The sequence below is a fragment of the Pogoniulus pusillus genome, chromosome 2 (assembly GCF_015220805.1).
Source record: "Pogoniulus pusillus isolate bPogPus1 chromosome 2, bPogPus1.pri, whole genome shotgun sequence".
Classification (NCBI taxonomy): Eukaryota; Metazoa; Chordata; class Aves; order Piciformes; family Lybiidae; genus Pogoniulus; species Pogoniulus pusillus.
Genome location: NC_087265.1, coordinates 15,578,824 through 15,596,875, shown reverse-complemented (window position 1 = coordinate 15,596,875; position 18,052 = coordinate 15,578,824). Strand labels below are relative to the sequence as shown.

At 46.5% G+C, this 18,052-nt stretch overlaps 1 protein-coding gene across 3 annotated transcripts in view; it reads right to left on the bottom strand.

Annotated features, from left to right (window-relative positions):
* Positions 1-7,806: 7,806 nt before the first annotated feature.
* LOC135182818 (uncharacterized) overlaps positions 7,807-18,052 on the bottom strand; it is a 49,184-nt gene continuing 38,938 nt past the window's right edge. For all 3 annotated transcript variants that reach the window (XM_064157286.1, XM_064157294.1, XM_064157304.1), the window contains 5 exons: positions 12,892-13,066; positions 12,111-12,315; positions 11,081-11,703; positions 10,386-10,531; positions 7,807-9,535 (listed from right to left, as the gene is read on the bottom strand). In XM_064157286.1, the coding sequence (XP_064013356.1) occupies positions 8,740-9,535; positions 10,386-10,531; positions 11,081-11,703; positions 12,111-12,315; positions 12,892-13,066 (1,945 nt within the window). In that variant the 3' untranslated portion in view covers positions 7,807-8,739. The remainder of the gene's footprint in view (positions 9,536-10,385; positions 10,532-11,080; positions 11,704-12,110; positions 12,316-12,891; positions 13,067-18,052) is intronic.

The following is an 18,052-nucleotide window of genomic DNA, read 5'->3' as shown; positions in this document are numbered from 1 at the left end:
TGCTGGCAGCTAGAAGAGTGAGTCAGTGCAGGAGCACTGGGAAGTCTGACTAATCAGCCAGCACGGCTGTTCTCTGAGCCACTTCAGCCTGAAGTGTGTTCCATGGAGTGCTCTCTTGCATCACTGTTGTATTCACTCACTGGTTTGGGTCTTGTTTTCCCCCGGTCCTGACATAATTTCTGTGGGTTTTCTTTATTTCAGTAAAAAAGGCACTTAAATAGTTGGTTAGCTGCTCTTTATTTATAGCACTGCCTGTTCCACCCCTGCAGATCAATGGAAGTACTGACCTGAAACCATTCAAGAAACAAGGGTGATCAGAGCTCCAAGGCACAGGATGCAGGGTAGACCTTGGGCTGGCTGTTGAACTGGGTTTTGTCTGCTGGCATTGATTAACTGCAGCCAGAGTCCAGCCACCTCTTTAAACAGGCTCTTATTACAGCACACGTTATCACCTCCAGACTGCCCTGCTCTAGTGCCAGCACACCTCTTTGTGCAGTGAATGGAATCAGGGAATGGATCTGGCTGAAACCACCTTTATTTTTCATCACTGCTTGCTCCCAGTCCAGTTCACCACACAGTCCTGCACACACTGTGCCAGTGCATGGAGAGAGGCTTCTTCCTCTCCCTCCAGTGCCAGGTTTAACATTCCTGACCTGCATGGTAAACTGGCTGCTTTTTCTTGTAGCAGTTTACCTGCTCCCCATTTTGTAGGATTACCAAGGATTTTCTCTTTAGGTAATTATTTGCCTCTACTTTCCTGCAAAGTGCTGACTTCTGTGCTATAGAGCCTCCCTTGCATTTTTCAGCCAGTAAGCTGAAAATTGCCAAGGCAATTAAGGAGAGCAGAAAGTGAGCATTGATGACTCCTGGGGTCTGTGTGTGGATATTGACCCGTTACTCATCAGCAGTTCATCTTCCCACATTAAAGTGCTGTCTGGTGCTCCATGCTGCAGGGCAGCTGTACTGCAGCATGCGCAGGGGTTGTCCAGAGCCTCCTGCCTGCTGAATTCAGGCAGTTTATTAAACGAGTGCTTGGTTTTGAAAGAAACAGGCCTTTGCAGTGTGTGTCTCCTCTACATGTGCTATGGGTCAGCTGTGAATTGCTTGAAGATGGGTATCTCCTTGCAGATTGCTTGTTTATTGTCACTTCAAAGCAGGGCACTTCTGGTTTGCACGTCTTAGCCATCACTGGACAATTGCTCTACCCAAGGGATAAAGATGATTGTCTTAAAACCATCCCTTTCTTGTGAAAGAAAGGGGAATAGGCTCCCTATCCGAATGCTTGTTCGCAAGCATGTTCACAGTGTGGGTATACAAATCTCTGTCCTGCTTCTCTTGAGGGAAATGCAAGAGCCCGAGCCCTGCTGCGTGCTCTCTGCTCTCCAGGAAGCCTGCTTGCTCTCACCCCGCTAGGGAGAGCTGTCTAGCTGCCTCTGAGTCCACACTGGGGCCCTGGGCAGCTTTTGTAGGCTTCTGTGAAGTTTGATGACCAATGCAGTCTGTTGGAGACTTAAACAGGGACTGCAGAAAGCCCAAAGTTAAGGAAAAGCCTGGGATTACCACCTCTATGAAACACTCCAGGGCTACAAAGGCTTTGTGTTCTTTGCATGTTTGGTTACTCCAGGCATTGGTCATGGGATTTGCTCTGATGTTCTTGTGATTTCCAGGTTTCCCACTTTGATCTGTCAGCCTTCTCCACAGCACTCAGAGATCTCTCTGACGGTGTGTCCTCCCAATGATGCAATTCTGGCACCACAAGAGAAGTCCCTGTGCTAGGAGGGGAGGTTTCACAGTCACTTGGGACTCCACCACTGCTGAAATAAAGGGTTTCTTCACCTACACTTTCCTGGGGAGGACTGTTTATGATCTGGTTCTTCTCACCTGCAGATCAGATAATTTCTCAGGGAGGCAAAGCTTCTGCTGGTGGAGATCATGCTAGGGCAGGATTTGAGCTGGAGACCTGCAATTATCAATTATCTGCAACTACCTGAAGGGGCATTGTAGCCAGGTGGGGGGTGGCCTCTTCTCCCAGGCAACCAGCAATAGAACAAGGGGACACAGTCTCAAGTTGTGCCAGGGTAGGTATAGGCTGGATGTTAGGAGGAAGTTCTTGACAGAGAGAGTGATTGGCATTGGAATGGGCTGCCCAGGGAGGTGGTGGAGGCACCGTGCCTGGAGGTCTTCAAGAGAAGACTGGATGAGGCATTTGGTGCCATGGTCTAGCTGACTGGATAGGGCTGGAGGTCTCTTCCAACCTGGTTGATTCTATGATTCTATTACATTCATCCTTCCTAATGGATTCAGAGCCTAATGCCAGTGTTTCAACTTCTTCCAGCTGCGTAACTGCTCCAGTCAAAGCTGGGCAGAAACTGGTGCTGAAGGATGCTCTGCCTGTGTTCCAATTCCTTGCTGGGGTTCTTCACTCTTTTGAAGAGGACTCCCTCTGTTCCTATCACTCAACTTTTCCACACATGTTGTGAAAAGGTTTCCCTTAGGGACCACCTTTAGCTTCCTCAGGGAGATGTCATCTTTTCTAATGAGTGTCCTTGGGGTTTGCCCAGATTTTTTGGACTGTGCTGGGTTATTGTCAAAACTTTGCTTAAAAAAAAAAAAAAGCATTGCTTTTACCTGTCTCCAGTCACCTTGGAACTCTGCAGCATCCTCTGTGGGGAAACAAGGCAATTAATTTGTCTGCCTGATCAGTAAGATGTGTTGTTCCATCATACTCCACTGTAGTGACAGGTCACTCAACAATGACAGTGAGCTCTTTGAATATTTATGATTGCTGGCAGGAGGATGGGTTCATGTTTTTCCAGGTTCAAGCTGGAGAAGTCAGCATAAATCTAGCTGAAGAGTCCCATCTAGTTTCCCAGAACACATTATAAAGGGACAAGGTTGAGCATTAAAGTTATTGCAGCTGCCCATGAGTCCTGAAGGTGTATCTCTGACATGATGCTAGAAGATTTGAGTTATCTTCCCTTTCAGAATGTCTGGGACAAACAAGAGAGTGCCAAAATTTCCTGCTGGAATCTCCCTTCCTGGGACTTCAGTTCTGTAACTCATTTGCATGCACAGAATAACTGAAATTCCCCAAGGCAGGAGACCTGAGAAGATCTTGGGATATTTTCAGGATTTGGGATGTGCTGAGGTCAATCTCTCAGTCTTCAGTGACAGCTACAACAGCTTCTTGATGCCACACTAAAATTAGTGCTCCCTTTCAGGTGTGTTCTTGGATCACACAGCAGAGACCCATCCTCAATGCCTCTTCCCTGTCCTCACTTCTATTAATGCTAACCAGAAATGTACAAGAACACCATAAACCAGATCTTTGTTCACCAAAGCAGAAGTCTCTGCTTTCTTAAGGGTAGATGCTCTTCATTCCCCTATGTTTTTTTCCAGGCTTTCCACCCAGCCTGCTGACTCTTAAAGTAGCTGTTCTCTCTTTCCTTGGGTCCTGATCCCACAAGTGACTCTAAATGCAATGTTTTGTCTTCTTGTATGCCTGCTTTCTGAGCTCAAAACTACATGGACTTGATGAGAAAGACTGCCTTTTGTTGTTCTTTTCCTGGCAAATTACCAGTAAGACACCCTAAATTCCTGTTACAGGTTATTGGGCTGGGCCAACCTGCACCAAAGCAGCACTGAGCTGTGGCCAGGCTTTCAGGAGCAAAACTGAGCTCCCATAAATCTGCTCTCTATCAGGATGGGCTCATGTCCCAGCACTCAGAATCAGCCTGGAAGCGTCAGTGGTGCTGTTGGGCACAAGTCATCCAGGACCACCACGCAGAAACAGAGACTTTCCAACCAGCACAATGTTGGACAAAGAGATGGCACCAAAAAGAGAGGCAGGAATTCAGTTCTGCAGTCTACACTGCCTCTGACTCACATGCAGGAGCTTCCAGACATCACAAAGGATGTTTCATAAAAGAAAGCAGTAAACCTGATCTCTGCATAGCACCATCCAATGCTTCTAGAGGTCCAGTTCACTACTTTAACCACCCCGGGTACTTTAGTCCACTCTGGACAACCTATCTAATGGAGGGTGTCCCTGCTCACTGCAGCAGGGTTGGGCATCTCTTCCAACCCAAAGCATTTTATGATTCTATGATTGTGCTGGTTTGAGGCTAATTAGAATATTTTACTGAGAGAAATTAAATCCTTAGCTGTGAGAAGAAAAAAAAACGCAACAACCTATATTCCTCATTCTTCTGCTGAGAAATGCAACTAGTCAGAATACAGATAAGTCATTTCTCACACACTGCTCAGCTCTCAGTTCTGCTCCTTCTCTCTGGCAGGTCTGTGTGGTTGCCTCTGCTTTAACTCTTTAATCTGATCTTTTCCCTCTAACCTACTTGTCGTCTTTTTTTGACATCTCACTTCAGATCTCCAGATGTATCATGTGAGACATACAGGGGTTGATCTGGTTATTTCTAAAGGGAGGGAAAGAAGGAGCGGGGAGGAGGTTTGGGTCGGGAGCCCTCCTGGCAATCTGATTGTTCTGGGAGAGTTATTGTGTTTCTGTATTACTGTTAACTCCTATATAACTGCAAATATTGTGTATATATATGCTTGTAAATTGTGCTAAGCTGTAAATATAGCTTCATTCCTTAACTTCCATCTGGCCAAGTCTAGTCTGGGTGATTTTCTTTTTAGTGGGGGGAGGGCAGGTAACTCTCAAACCATCACAATGATTTATGAGTTCTGATACTTCCAAAGAGGTCTGCTTGTACTAGGCAGGTAAGTTCAGTGGGCAGGAGTCTTGAGAAAGTAATCTTAGTATTGTCAGTTGTGACAATGAGAGGCCTGTAGAGCCCTAGGGCAGCCAGTTTGGAACAAATAATCATTTTCTTGGCTTGCAGACAACTCTCTTCCCAAGTAATCTGGGTTATAACAACGTTTTGTTAGGTTTGTTAATCAGAAATGGAAAAACACAGCACAAGTAATCTGTAGGGCTGCCAAGTAAGACGTGTACATGTGATACTGCAAGACCTGGAACTTCCCCACAGAGAGATCATCCAGCTCAGAAAGGTGCCTGAGGATTATGGAAACCTACTGCCTTGTCAGGGTGCCGACAATTCTCGTCCTTCCTGTGCTGGATCTCTCCACAGCATGAGCTCTCACAGGGCCACGGAGATTGTTCTGTGCTCGCACTCCCTTTCAGCACCTGTAATTTAGAGGTAGGCAAGCAGCAAAGCTTGCAGCAGACACATAAAAGGTAAATAACACTGGAAGCACAACCCCTGTCTAGTTTGACAGATTCAACAATCAGGCTGTTGCTTTCCTTAGCAAGCTGCCCCAGATGAAAGAGCTTGTACTGTTCCCTGGCTGCAGGTCTTTTAGGACACGGCTACTGCACCAAGTACACATCCTGCTCCTAACTTCACTCCAGTGGACCTTCTTTTGGGGAGAGTTTGCCTGGTTCAGAGGAAACAGACAATGCTTACTGGGAGCCTGGCTAGCAGGTGTTTGCTATGATGCCTAGAAACACCCTGAATCTGACAAATTGAACAATCACCCAAACACACGATGGATCTTAAATATCAGACCTTTTACGTGTACTTAGCGTTGCCAGCCTTTTTGCACAGCCAGGGTAACTACAGGTACTTTGCTTTAAAGACAACAACTGGACAAACAGTCCACGACTGCTTTCGAGCCTAAATTGGTGTGGAGAAAATCACTATGCTGGAAACTTTATAGAAAGCAGCAGCTTTCTGTGACTGTGACAGCCACCTGCTGTTTACATAAATTAAGCTATTAGTCTTACTGTACTTATGGCTTCCCAAATCAAAACTGCCACTGGATGTAGTGAAGAGAAGGTAGCTGCACCATTTTGATCCCAGGAGAGAAAAAGATGGTGCCAGCTGTTGTTCTTTGCATACTTGATGAACGGGGCTGGAAGGCTTATTGATGCAAATCCATCCTGATGGCATGACAGAAACCTTCCTCCAGCAGCTGCTCTGTTTATACATCCACCTATGTGAAAAACAAGACACAAACTAAAAGCAATGTCTCATGCTCTTCACTGGCTGTTTGGCATGTATTTTGGGGAAACAATTTATTGTCTAAAAACTATAAATAGCTGAAGGTAATTCCAGCTTACATCAGGGAGTCCAGCTGCTGCCTCAATAACTGTTTTGCCAGCTATTGCTTACTACAGCAGTTGTGTGCTGCCACCCTCATACCTTTGGGTATGTGCTTGTAAAGCTTCCAATGACACAGCAAAACCCATTTTCTCAAGGACAAAACGAAGCACTGAAATGATGGGTGGTTGAGATGAAAATACAGCCAGTAACACACATCTCACTGCTGGTGCCTGCCTCAGCACTTGGAGCAGCTGTGGCAAGAGGACGAAGCACTAGGCATGGTTTGGAGGACTGCTTGGGCATTAGATCAGTGGTGACTTACAAGATAGGGGCTACCTATCTGAAGGTAGCTTCTGTCTGCCTGCTTGTTGGTCTCTGGAGAAATACACAAACAGGCTTCCTTATGAGACTCCTTCTGTGAAATAAATGCCCATAATAGAAACATTTTGTTGGGAGTGAATAATACTGATCAGCTTTGTCTTTACCCTGGAGTTTGAAAGAACATTTACAGGCTGTTTCCCAAGATCCACCAACCAAAATTCAGGCTCCTTTAATTTAGCCCCTAGGGCTGTAATCTGGCCTTTCCTGTGTAAGTCACAGCATGACATTTTGCTGGTGTAATTTCAAGGCCATGGTCAGTGGTAACGTCAGGCTGAAAAGGTTAAACTGTGTTTGCCTTTTTTACCATTGTCCAGCTTTAAGTAATTTTTCTGCTGCAGAGCTGAGGGAGGCTGGACCTTATGGGGGAGCATTCTGTGGCCTCAGTTTTGGCTCTCAGGTCTGGTGTGCTGCAGCCTGACCTGCACAGGCAGGACTGAGGCCAGAGCATAAGATTTTTGTGCCAGTCTGTTGTTGTCTAGCGCTCATTAAGACAGCAGGCTTGCACCATTCTCCCAGTCTCATTAGGAGCAGCCCCTGACACTGTTCAGGAGATCCAAAGAACAGGCATAGGCACATTCACAGAACCACAGAACATTAGAAGTTGGAAGGAACCTCCAGAGATCATCGAGTCTAGACCTCCTGCCAAAGCAGGATCCCCAGGGTAGTCTGCACAGCAATGCATCCAGGCAGGTTTTGAAATTCTCCAGAGAAGGAGACTCCACAACCTCTCTGGGCAGCCTGTTCCAATGCTCTGTTGCCCTCACAGTAAAGAAGTTTCTTCTCATGCTGAGGTGAAACCTATGTTCCAGTTTGTAGCCATTGCTCCTTGTCTTACTGTTGCAGATGACCAAAAAGAGACTGACCCCATCCACTTGACACCCACCCCTCAGATATTTATACACATTGATGACATCTCCTCTCAGTCTTCTCTTCTCATAGATTACTGTTGTTTTTTTCTTTCTTCTCACAGCTAAGGATTTCATTTCTCTCAGTAAGTATTAGCCTCAAACCAGCACACTTCTCCAGACTAAATGGTCCCAGGTGTCTCAATCTCTCTCCATAGGGGAGATGCTCAAGTTCCCCCAGTCACCCTCATGGCTCTCTGTTGGACTCTTCCCAGCATGTCCCTGTCTCTCTTGAATTGGGAAACACAAAATTTGACACAGTACTTCAGGTGTGGTCTCACTAGGACAAAGTAGAGGGGGAGAGGAACCTCCCTAGACCTGCTGGACACACCTTTCTTGATGCATCCCAGGATGCCATTGTTCACCTGAACGCCACTCACACTGAATGAAATATCTCCTCCACAATACAACTGTTAAAAAACATCCACCTGAAGTCATTGTAACATAATTATTAAAACCATTTATGTTACTCTACAGTACAATGTAAATTCTTCCTTTCAATTACATTTTGAAATACACTAGATTACATTGTTTAAGTAACTGTGAACTGTAAGGTTCACTATTTGTGGTAGCAGAGCTATATTTACATACACTTCCCAGATGTTTCAGATGCGGGGTTACATCTGAGTCCCTAAGTCAGTTAAATAACAGACTTCCAGCGGGGGTATACTGCTCTTCCACAAGCTCTACACATAGTTGGGTGTATGTGTCAGAAAGCAAGACCTTTTATTTGTGTTTGACTTTTTTTTTTTTTTATCTTTTTCTTTCTGTGTGCATGCAGCTGAATCTGAGCAAATTGATACCTACTTGATTTGGTTAAAGACCAAAGACTTTTCTTTTTAAACAAGTATTTTGACACCTAGGCAGAGGTGAATAATGAAATACAGTCCTTAGGAGTAGTGATGGAAAACATAACTTTCTCCATCTTTCCTCCCCTGTTGTATAATACTGCATCTAATTCTGACCCTGACTTTACCTAATGCTGATGAAACATAGTCAGTGGTGAAAACCTCTTCCGTGTTTTCAAGACTGGCTTTCAACACGATTCATGCAATGGCCAAGCGTCATACATCATTCTCCTGCTGTGCAATATTAACAAGTGAAACTCAGTATTTTCTTCCAGAGATCTGCTCCTCGAGGGAAGCCCACCTCTGCATGGACATCAGCCACAAACACCTTGTGAGTCCTGAGGATGGAGACCAGAATTAGGCTGTGATGCTTTCTTCCAGTGCTGCCAAGAGTTTTTGTGGGCCAGGCTCCTCCCTGTGCTGTTCATGAACAGAGACAAGTTCAATCCACCAAGGCTTTTGACAGTCCTTGTACATGACATTGGCCAAGCCAAGCCTCCCTGCATGCTGCCTGCACAGGACTTAGGGCCTGGTTTGAGGGGTGCTGATCATGATGTTGGGCAGTGCGTTGCGTCGCTTCTTCCAGGAGCCCAGCTCCCTTGAGTACCGCCTGATCTGCCTGAACCAGTGGTGAGTCCGTGCCCGGTCACTGTCCCGGAACACAAATGCCTCCCGCCTGATCTCAATGAGCTCAAAAGTGTCATCGCAGTCAGGATCAGTGGAGACGATGCAATTACTCAGCCTCAAGGGCTCCCTGAGCAAATGGAACTTCCCATTATTTTTGTCCCTGATGAGGACCAGCACTGCGTCTTTCACGGGCCCTGGCTCCGCTGACTCCAGGCTGGACTCAGACACACGCTTCATGTTCACCAGGAGGAGGACCTGCATGTTCTGGAACTTCAGGGTCTTGCTGCCTTTCTTCACCCACTGGCCATCAGGGGGCTGGGCCAGCTGCAGAGACCCCTCCATCACAAATCGTGTTTCTTCCCGCAGCCAGCCTACAGTTTTGAGGGCAGTTTCTCTCATCTCAATGTTGATGACTTCCCTCTTCTTCTTGCTGTCCTGGCGAAAGGACCGCAGGGTCCACGTGTTCCACTCCTGTTTGGTTTTCATGTTGATGTGTTCCAGGTGGGACTCAATGCGGCTCTTGGCCTCACGCAGGCTGCTGTGATCTGGGTGGTACTCGGTGGTGGCCTTGATGATTCTACTCAGCAGCAGTGGGTATTTGGTGACTCTTTGCAAGGGGGCAATCAGGAAGGACCTCAGGTTCATCCGCCGCAGTGCTGTGTTGTCATTCTGGGAGACATTGAGGAATATTCTGAAGATTTAAGGAGGGAGAATGAAATGGTAGCTCTTTGCCCATAGATTACGCAATCGTAAGAGCAAATGAACAGCATAGTTCTCACAGCTGCTGGGCACTGCAGCATCTCCTCTGGTTTTGACAGTCTTGTGAACTCTGTCTTCTAAAAACTCACAACAGTCTCTACAGCTGTGCTCAGCTGCAGAACAGTGCTGAGCTGCCTGGGACACTGGCACAAAACATCCCAGCAGCCTTCTACTAAAATCACTGTAAAACGACAAGGGATTGATCTTTCTCCGGTACACACTGACGTAAGCCTGAGGCACGCACATCATCTTGTATCAGATTACATCAATTTGTAGCTCCTTTCATCATTAGATTACAAAGCACTCTAAACATGAATTTGGCACTGTCAACATTTTAAGGTGCTGCAGTGGAGAGAGAAGTGACTTGCCTGACATTGCCCAAATAAGCCAGGGCTAGGAATGGTGAACTAATTCACGCCTGCACACTTCATACAGTGTCTTTTCTCAGTGGAAATCCAAACTGTGCTCTGGTGCAGCAACTGAGAGTTGTTCACAGCTGGGTGGTATACCGGTGACAGTTGAGGGCAGTGGGCAAATGCTGCTACCACAATACAGAGTTTACAGCTGGGGACCAACTAACTGCCTTGATGTCAGTGAAGACATCAAGGATTCAGTATCTTTTGGATAACAAATTGCTCTCTTCACCCCAGGAGAGAGAAGCTCATCACTGGAGAACATCAGCATCAAAACTTTGATCTATAGGAGCTGACAAAGGCTTCACCCTCAGCCTAGTGCCTTGCTGTCCCCAAAGCCTAAAAGAATATGCTTATCACTTTTCTCACCTGAGCAACTCCTTCTCCTTCTCCAGTGCATTAAGCATGTTCACGGAGGAGGACTGCTGAAGACAGTAGGTCTGAAAGGCTGGGAGCATGTTGACAAACTCTAGAAATACTTCTCCAATGCACACGGTCATCAGGTCATCATCACCCTGTAAGCATGAAATACAGCCCTGCTGGGTTAGCTCAGGAGAGGCACAAGCATGAATCCTGTGTTCAGTCCTACCAGCATGAACCTAGTGCAGGATCTGGTGAACACAAGACCAAAGATGGAACTGGGCTCACCCTGTGGAAAGGTGGTCTCCACAGACCAGGGAGGGGAAGAAAAACTGGTCTAACTGCTCGCTCTTCTCAGCCAGATCACCAGAGCACAGGCTCAAAAGCTTGACTGAGCCTGCTAGTCAAGAGGGTGTGCTGAGATCATTCTTGCCAGCAGCTCTGCCATAAGACTAATGCAGCAATATGCATAATAAAGTAAGGGAACAGAAAGAATCTGGTGCCACATAACACTCTTAGCTTTGTCGAGGAGTATGCTGACATGCTCTGCAATCACTGCTCATTTCAGCAGCAAGAGATCAGGTAGATGATACAAACCCAGGAGTCCTACCTTCTGATCCTCTGCTCCACCTAAATCACCTCACTAATATAAAACCCCTTCCAGTCTGCCCAGTCTGTCCCTTTTAGAGCATACACTATCATACCTGGTCAAAGGCTTGATCAATCTCTTCCTGGAGTATCTCCAGAAAGCTCTCATTGAGGTCAATGAGCTCCTGGATGTTGCTGAAGACGCCCAGGAGCTGCTCCTGGCTCAGTAGCCCAGCTGCCTGCATGGGTAGGTAGAACTCCTCTTTGATGATGCGCAGGTCCTCTCCGTAGCTGGCCTCTGTATTGACGAATTCCAGCACAGACTCCTTGCGCTCCGTCCTGCGCTTGCGGCACTTCTCGCAGAGGTCAGCCCGCCTCTGATTGCAGTTCTGCAGGTCTGTCTCCACTGGCAGCTCCCTTTCTCCACAGTCGGTGCAGGGGCGATGGGCTTCCCAGGCCTGCAAGGAGCTCAGTGTTTCAGATGCCCTGCTCCTCCACCTTCTGGCTGCCATCTGGCCAATGCCACTGTCTGCCCTTTCCACATCTGCTGGCTTGGTCCGTGTGGCCTCACTGGGGTCCAGGTCATCCCGGACGTCATTCACACCCACAATTCCGCTGTCTGTGCTCAGGCTGCTGACATTACTCCAATGACGTCTGGAGCGGAGGGAGCCACGTGGGGCGCGGCGAGTCTCATCAAAGCTGCCACCATGGCCAAGGTTGGCTTTTGCTACCACTGGACCTAAGAACACACACAAGTCATTACAGGCACTGCCAGATGCACAGAGCTTACCTGAGGAGCTAATGGTGGCACATCCATGAGTGGTAGGAGCTCTGTGGGTGAGCTGGACCTGGTGAAAGCAGGGCTGAGAACTGCCAGCGTCAGAAGTAAACAGCTCCCAGGTAAATCCCAGGGCCTGTCGTGCCTGCACTGCCCATACCTGTGAACTCATTTAGTCTCACTCTTTTCCTGCCATCTGCAGGAATGGACAGGGACACAGCAGAACAGACGTTCATTTCTTCATGCCTGGGTTAAACCCAGAATGCTTCCCTCCCCTCGATCTAAGGAGTTACTCCATATTCACAACAGCATAGCTGGGCTCAGCATCTGGCCCATCAGCCCCCTCTGAGTGTGCAGAGCGTGGGTACCGTAGTCTCGTTCCTGACGGCGCTTCTGTGCATGCTGCCGTGCCGCAGCTGCAATCTTCAGCTCCAGCTGCTTCCTTTTCACCGAGTCTGCCGGCATAGGGTCGCTGAAGTGTGGTCGCAGCCGGCACTCCCGCTGGGCCCTGGCACCATCCGTGCTCTCATGGACAATGTCAGAGCTGGACCGGCGGCAGCTGGGACCGGGGGTCTGCAAGAAAAGCAGGTGGCTTTGGAGCAAGGTGGTGCTCAAAGCAGCATGTGGTTTGCAGCTACTGGACTTTAGTTCCCAAAGGAGAAAAAAAGAAACTCATCAGTGGTGGGACTGTAAATGCAGTTTCATTAGGAAATCTGTCCCCTCATGTCCTTCTGTCTTGCTTAGTCCTAACAGCAAGGACCCATCTCCCTTTGCTGTTGTGTAGCTCTGAATATAGTGTCCCCACGGTGGCTAGAGGGTCAGGAACTCCAGCCTCTATGCCAGACAGCGCAGCAGTGAGGGGCTGGCAGCACACTGAAAGCCATGAAGGGGTTACTGCTGAACTCCCTGCAAGAGATGCGCTGGCAGATAGGCAGGGGAACAAAACTGACTCCTGTTTCACTAAGTGTAATAAGAAAAACTCTAGCAATGCATCAAACAGTTTAAACACTCAGGGGAATTGGTGGGATTTCAGAACCCAGGCTCCTAGCCTGCCCAGTTCCTACAACAAAGGGATCCTTTAGAGCCTCTAACATGAAAAAAAAATTCTGAACACATACTCAAAATGAGAGGAGAATTCCTCTCTCTTACATTTCCTGCAGGTGGAGTGTTGCTGGCTGTCTCACTGCTTGGCTTGTCCTCCCAGGTCTCTGTTGCCATGGACATTGCTGTAGGCTGTTGACTGTCCTCTGGAGGTGGGATATCAGCTTCCCTCAGACTGCACTGTTCCTTGGAGGGGGATTTGGCAGCAGTCTCAGCATTGCAGCTGCAAGAGAAGAAGCAGACTCTGATGAACATCATGCATGCAGTTCACCTGCTGTTCCTGAAACAGATGAGACTGAACAGCAAGCCCAGGTTCAAGCAACCAGCAACAACAATGAAGCACAGGCAGGAATCTAGGCTGGTCGGCACGGATGGCTGTGCTTGTTCCAGAGGCTCTAAACACAGCTCAGTACAGCAGTGCAAATTGGGTAATCACACTCAGCCAGCATCAGTCTGGCATATCAAGTCCTGGGTGTTCACAGGGCATTTCCATGCTCATAAAACATGAGGCTCTCCTGTGGGGACCAGAAAAAACCTGTAAGTAGGCCATATCCATATTTGCTGCTATTTAAAAATATGTTGTCCACATAGAAACCATATTGCTCATCTGGAAGAAAATCATCTGCTAAAAAACATAATACTTTGAAGAGATTAGAGGATTAAAGGAGCTTTCCCTCTGTTTTTCATCTCATATGATGCCAAGTCCTGCAAACCACTAGAAATAGTTTGTCTTCAGTGAACTCCTCATCAGGCCTTTTGGTGCATTTAAGAGTACTGAGAGGACTGGCAGTCTGTTGCTCTCAGCTGGCAATTGTGGGATACCCTTACCCACAGCTGTCTGGTGCTAGCAAGGGGCTGGACTGGCTGATACAGGCAGCCTCTTCAAACTCCACGTTTGCCTCTGTGTAGATAACATCACCTCCCCAGACAGATGCACTGACTTGACAGGCCGTAGTCTGTGATACTACTTGTGATACTTGGTTTTTTCTCAAACATACTCTAAGACACCTTATTTCCAGACATAATGAAGCCTTCTTGGACAAATATTGATTTTTTTCATTTGGGGTTTACTTTTTTTTTGGTCTTGGATTCCTTTTAAAAGAACAGTTGTGAAGACTGGATATGGGTGCTTGCACATAAGAGAAGCCAGTGTCTGGAGCATATTTCAGGTTATTTTATGCTTAACAAAACTCTCCTATGACAAAAATCTACTTCTTAAAGGATTCACTTGTGAACTTATGCTGATAGGTCATACTGCTAATGTACAATTCCATCACTAGCAGCTACAAGCAAACACTTGAGAAGGATGGGCATTTTCCCTACAATGAATGACAGTTGGCTCCCATAACAAACCATCAGCCAGTGCTGAAACCACTGAAGAGAGATCAAGTCTTCCAGAACACAAACAGGCTCTGCTGTCAGGCCAGGAAAGTTGGTTTGAAACTTTCCAGCTGAGGCTTTTTCATCTTCCTCCATTTATGGTTCCAGGTCCCAGCTGACATTACTATAGGATTTACCAACTTAAAAAGAGCTTAACTGCAGCTGCACAGCAATGGCACAGTGCTAACATCAGGCTCCTGGCTTTTACTTTCTGCTGTGCTGACTTCCTGCCACGTGGATTTGGAAGTGTCACTTCACCCATCCAGACCTCCTCTTCACAGTCTGTAGAAAGGAGACATCAACATCCACACTGTGCCAGAGCAGTCTGCATTACAGGCTGCATTATCCCCCTTACAGGGTTGCAGAATGAGCAGCACAGGCACACAGCAAGGCTGTGGTCCCACCACGCTAGTGTCCTGGCTTGAAGATGCTCCTGTCTGCTTCCTCCCTCTCATTCCAAGACACGTTTGGGGTACCTAACCTTCATCTGGTCTTGTGTAACTGTGTCATCATGATCTAAAATCAATATTGAAATGATCTGGGTTTAAAAAAACATCCTCTCTCGTGTATTCTCAGTCAAATAATTTCATCAATGTTTCACTGAGCTGTGTAAAGTACAAACAGCCCAGCCAGGCACACCTGTGGGAGAGAAGGCAGAGGTTAAGAAGCAAGAAAACTCTTGAAGAAGATGGAAACCCACCACTTCCAAAAGCTGCTCCTGCTCAAACAGCTTCTGGTTGAAACATGCAGAAAGAAGGGACCATGCTGAGGCACTAAAAGGCAACAAAATATGTCCAAGATCATATAGCAGAGCTCAGACCCGGAACATTTTCTTCTTTTTGATCACACCACCTCCTACCATACTGACCATACTTTCAGAGAGGCACTGAGCTTTCATTCATCATTTTTATAGTGCTTGAAGATTCACTTAAACGTGGAAAGTACTCCAAAGCATTACTGCTCTAAGTGAAGCCGACAGCAGGTCTCTGCTGATAAGGTCTGCAGACCAAATGCCATGAGCTTATTGTGGTTTCTATAACCCAATAGGGATACTTAAAAAAAAATTCCAGATGTGAGCTGCAATGGGAATAAGAACCAGTAATACCCAGAGAGCCGAGCTAAAGAAGTGCACCCGAGACTGAGAAATTCAACTTGCTCCATGGTTGGTAAGCTTACAGGTAAGAAAGGCAATGGTGCAGAGCCTATAGTCTGTGAAAGATTTCCTCAGCCCTAGATTGACTGCTCTGTTTCTAGCTGTGATCAGAACCCTCCAGCACAATGTACTGGCCATGTAGCGTTGTGTAAGTGTTGCTCCACAGAGCAGTCACTGTGCACCACACCAGTGTGATCAGAGGGATGCAGCATAACAAGGAGGGTATAAGTAGTTTTATAGAACCACATCTCAGGACTGCTCATTTCATCTTTGCTCTTGGTTTAGGAGGAAGAGAAGATACTGAGATACTGCCTTTTCCTCCATTCCCTTCCCTCTAGCAGATATCTGGGCTGCCAACAGGCCCATGTAAATGCCCACTCAAGCAGTGCCCTCTGCTTTCACACATAGCTGCAGAAGTGGGGACTCTGACATATTTTCTTGAGCTATTAAAGCACTTACTGGCATGTCAATTTCATGACTGGGGCTGTTGTCTGTTTTTCCCCATCTCCCCAAGACAGATGATGTGCTTTGGCCAGCACTTGGAGGACAAATTCTTTCTCAACGACCTTTTAAAACTCTGAGCCATCATCTAAGAATCTCATTGAAGCAGGGGCACTGGGTGTGTGGTGTACAACTGGAAATGCACCTGTTTTCCTTCACAGTTTCTACGACACTTTTCATGATTTTCAAGCCCCTTCCACATATTCCTGTCTCTTTGCAACTAAGGAAAACACTTTTGTTCACTCCTTCCCTGCTGGCACCTGCTTTCCAGACTTAGAGTGCTCTGCTATAAAAAAACTGTTATGGTACCCACCAGCCTGGTGTTACTGCAAATACACACCATCACTCTTTTCGTGAAGCCTTCCTTGTGCATGTTTTTGTTATCACCTTGTTCAATTCATAGGATCCCCAGGTCGTTGCATGTTCTTATCCTCAGCACTTCCTTGCATAAACCATTTCAGAAAGTGTATCATATATTGCAATGCCTACAGGACTTCCACCTAGGTCTCAACACCCTTTTCAAGCCATGACTACAACTGAAATTAAAGGTATCCAGTATGAGGGGGTTGGCCTCTTCTGCCAGGCAACCAGCAATAGAACAAGGGGACACAGTCTCAAGTTGTGCCGGGGAAAGTATAGGCTGGATGTTAGGAGGAAGCTCTTCACAGAGAGAGTGATTTGCCACTGGAATGGGCTGCCTGAGGAGGTGGTGGAGGCACTGTCCCTGGAGGTCTTCAAGAAAAGACTGGATGAGGCACTTAGTGCCATGGTCTAGCTGACTGGCTGGGCTGGGGGATAGGTTGGACTGGATTATCTTGGAGGTCTATTCCAACCTGGTTGATTCTATGATTCTATGATTCTACGATTCTAAAGCTGCTGTAACTATGAAGCTGAAAATCAGATCTTTACTGGTGAAACATTAATCCATTTGAACAAGTCCTAAATAAATAACTATGAATTACTAGGAAGGCAATTAACTTACCAGACAAAACTGCTTTGTGAAACTGTAACACTTTCACAGAACCATTAGAAAGAGAAGACAATTTCAACAGTCTTATTCTGTGATGTTCCATCACAACATTGCTATCAAAGGCTTGCTGAGAAAAATCTGGCCTGGATGTCAGGGATCGTAATTTAAGACTGAAAACATCTAGACAAAAAAATTTCCACTGCTGCAGTGAGAATTAGCTGGAGTTATAAATTAATATTCAGGCACATTACAGTTTTGAGTGAAAACGATGGAACATTGAGACATCTCCAGACAGAGGAAACTGGAGTTTCCCACCAACCAGTAAGTACATTAGCACTGCCACCAGATTTGGCTTCCTCCTGCTATCCTGAAGAAAAGACAATCTTTACCATTAATTGTTATTAACATGGAAAATAAACAGGCCAGGGTGATTCCTTCACACAAAACAACCTCTCTAATACTAGAACCACTGCCATTGTCATTTTTAGACCAGTTATTGTTTTGGTCTTAATAGAAGAATCTCAAATACTTTAACAAATCCAACTAGGGAAACTGAACACATTCACAGAAACTAAAACCACTGTGGATAATAAAAGTGCAGAAACCACACTGAAACCACAAAGGCTCTGGGTGGAAAGTGTTTGGAAACCAGGAGACTAGTGGGAAGAAAGATCATATGCTGTATACTTTGCTCTGCATGTACTCAGGCTCCAGATACTAGTCAAACCTCGGACGTGCCTGGAGACAGCTGGTTTTATACTCTTATGTCATTCTGTGTATTTCATTTCACTTCAGTGACAAAAATAGCCTACTCCAGGAAAATGGTTGCCATACCACAACTTTCTCATCTGGTTCTTCATTGGGTTTTCACATTCTAGAACAAAGCCCTGGGCTGGACAGCTGAAGGAAGCGTTTAGAGCTCTGACACCACCTACTTTCCTTTGGATGATAAAGTTGCAGAACTGTTTCTTCTTGTCACTCAGTTTCTGCCTACATGGGGAGCTCCACAGATCTTTCAGATGACTCATTGCTGTGCAAAAGTCACTATCATCTCCTCTAAAACCTGGGTCCATTCTCAGAGCTCTAGCATCCCAGAAATGCCAAGCCAGTGCACAAGCTTGAGGGCCTAGCATTTCACACATCACATCTGTGGATACTGGAAGCAGACAGGAACCAAGTCAACTGTAATTCTTGGCAAAGCATAT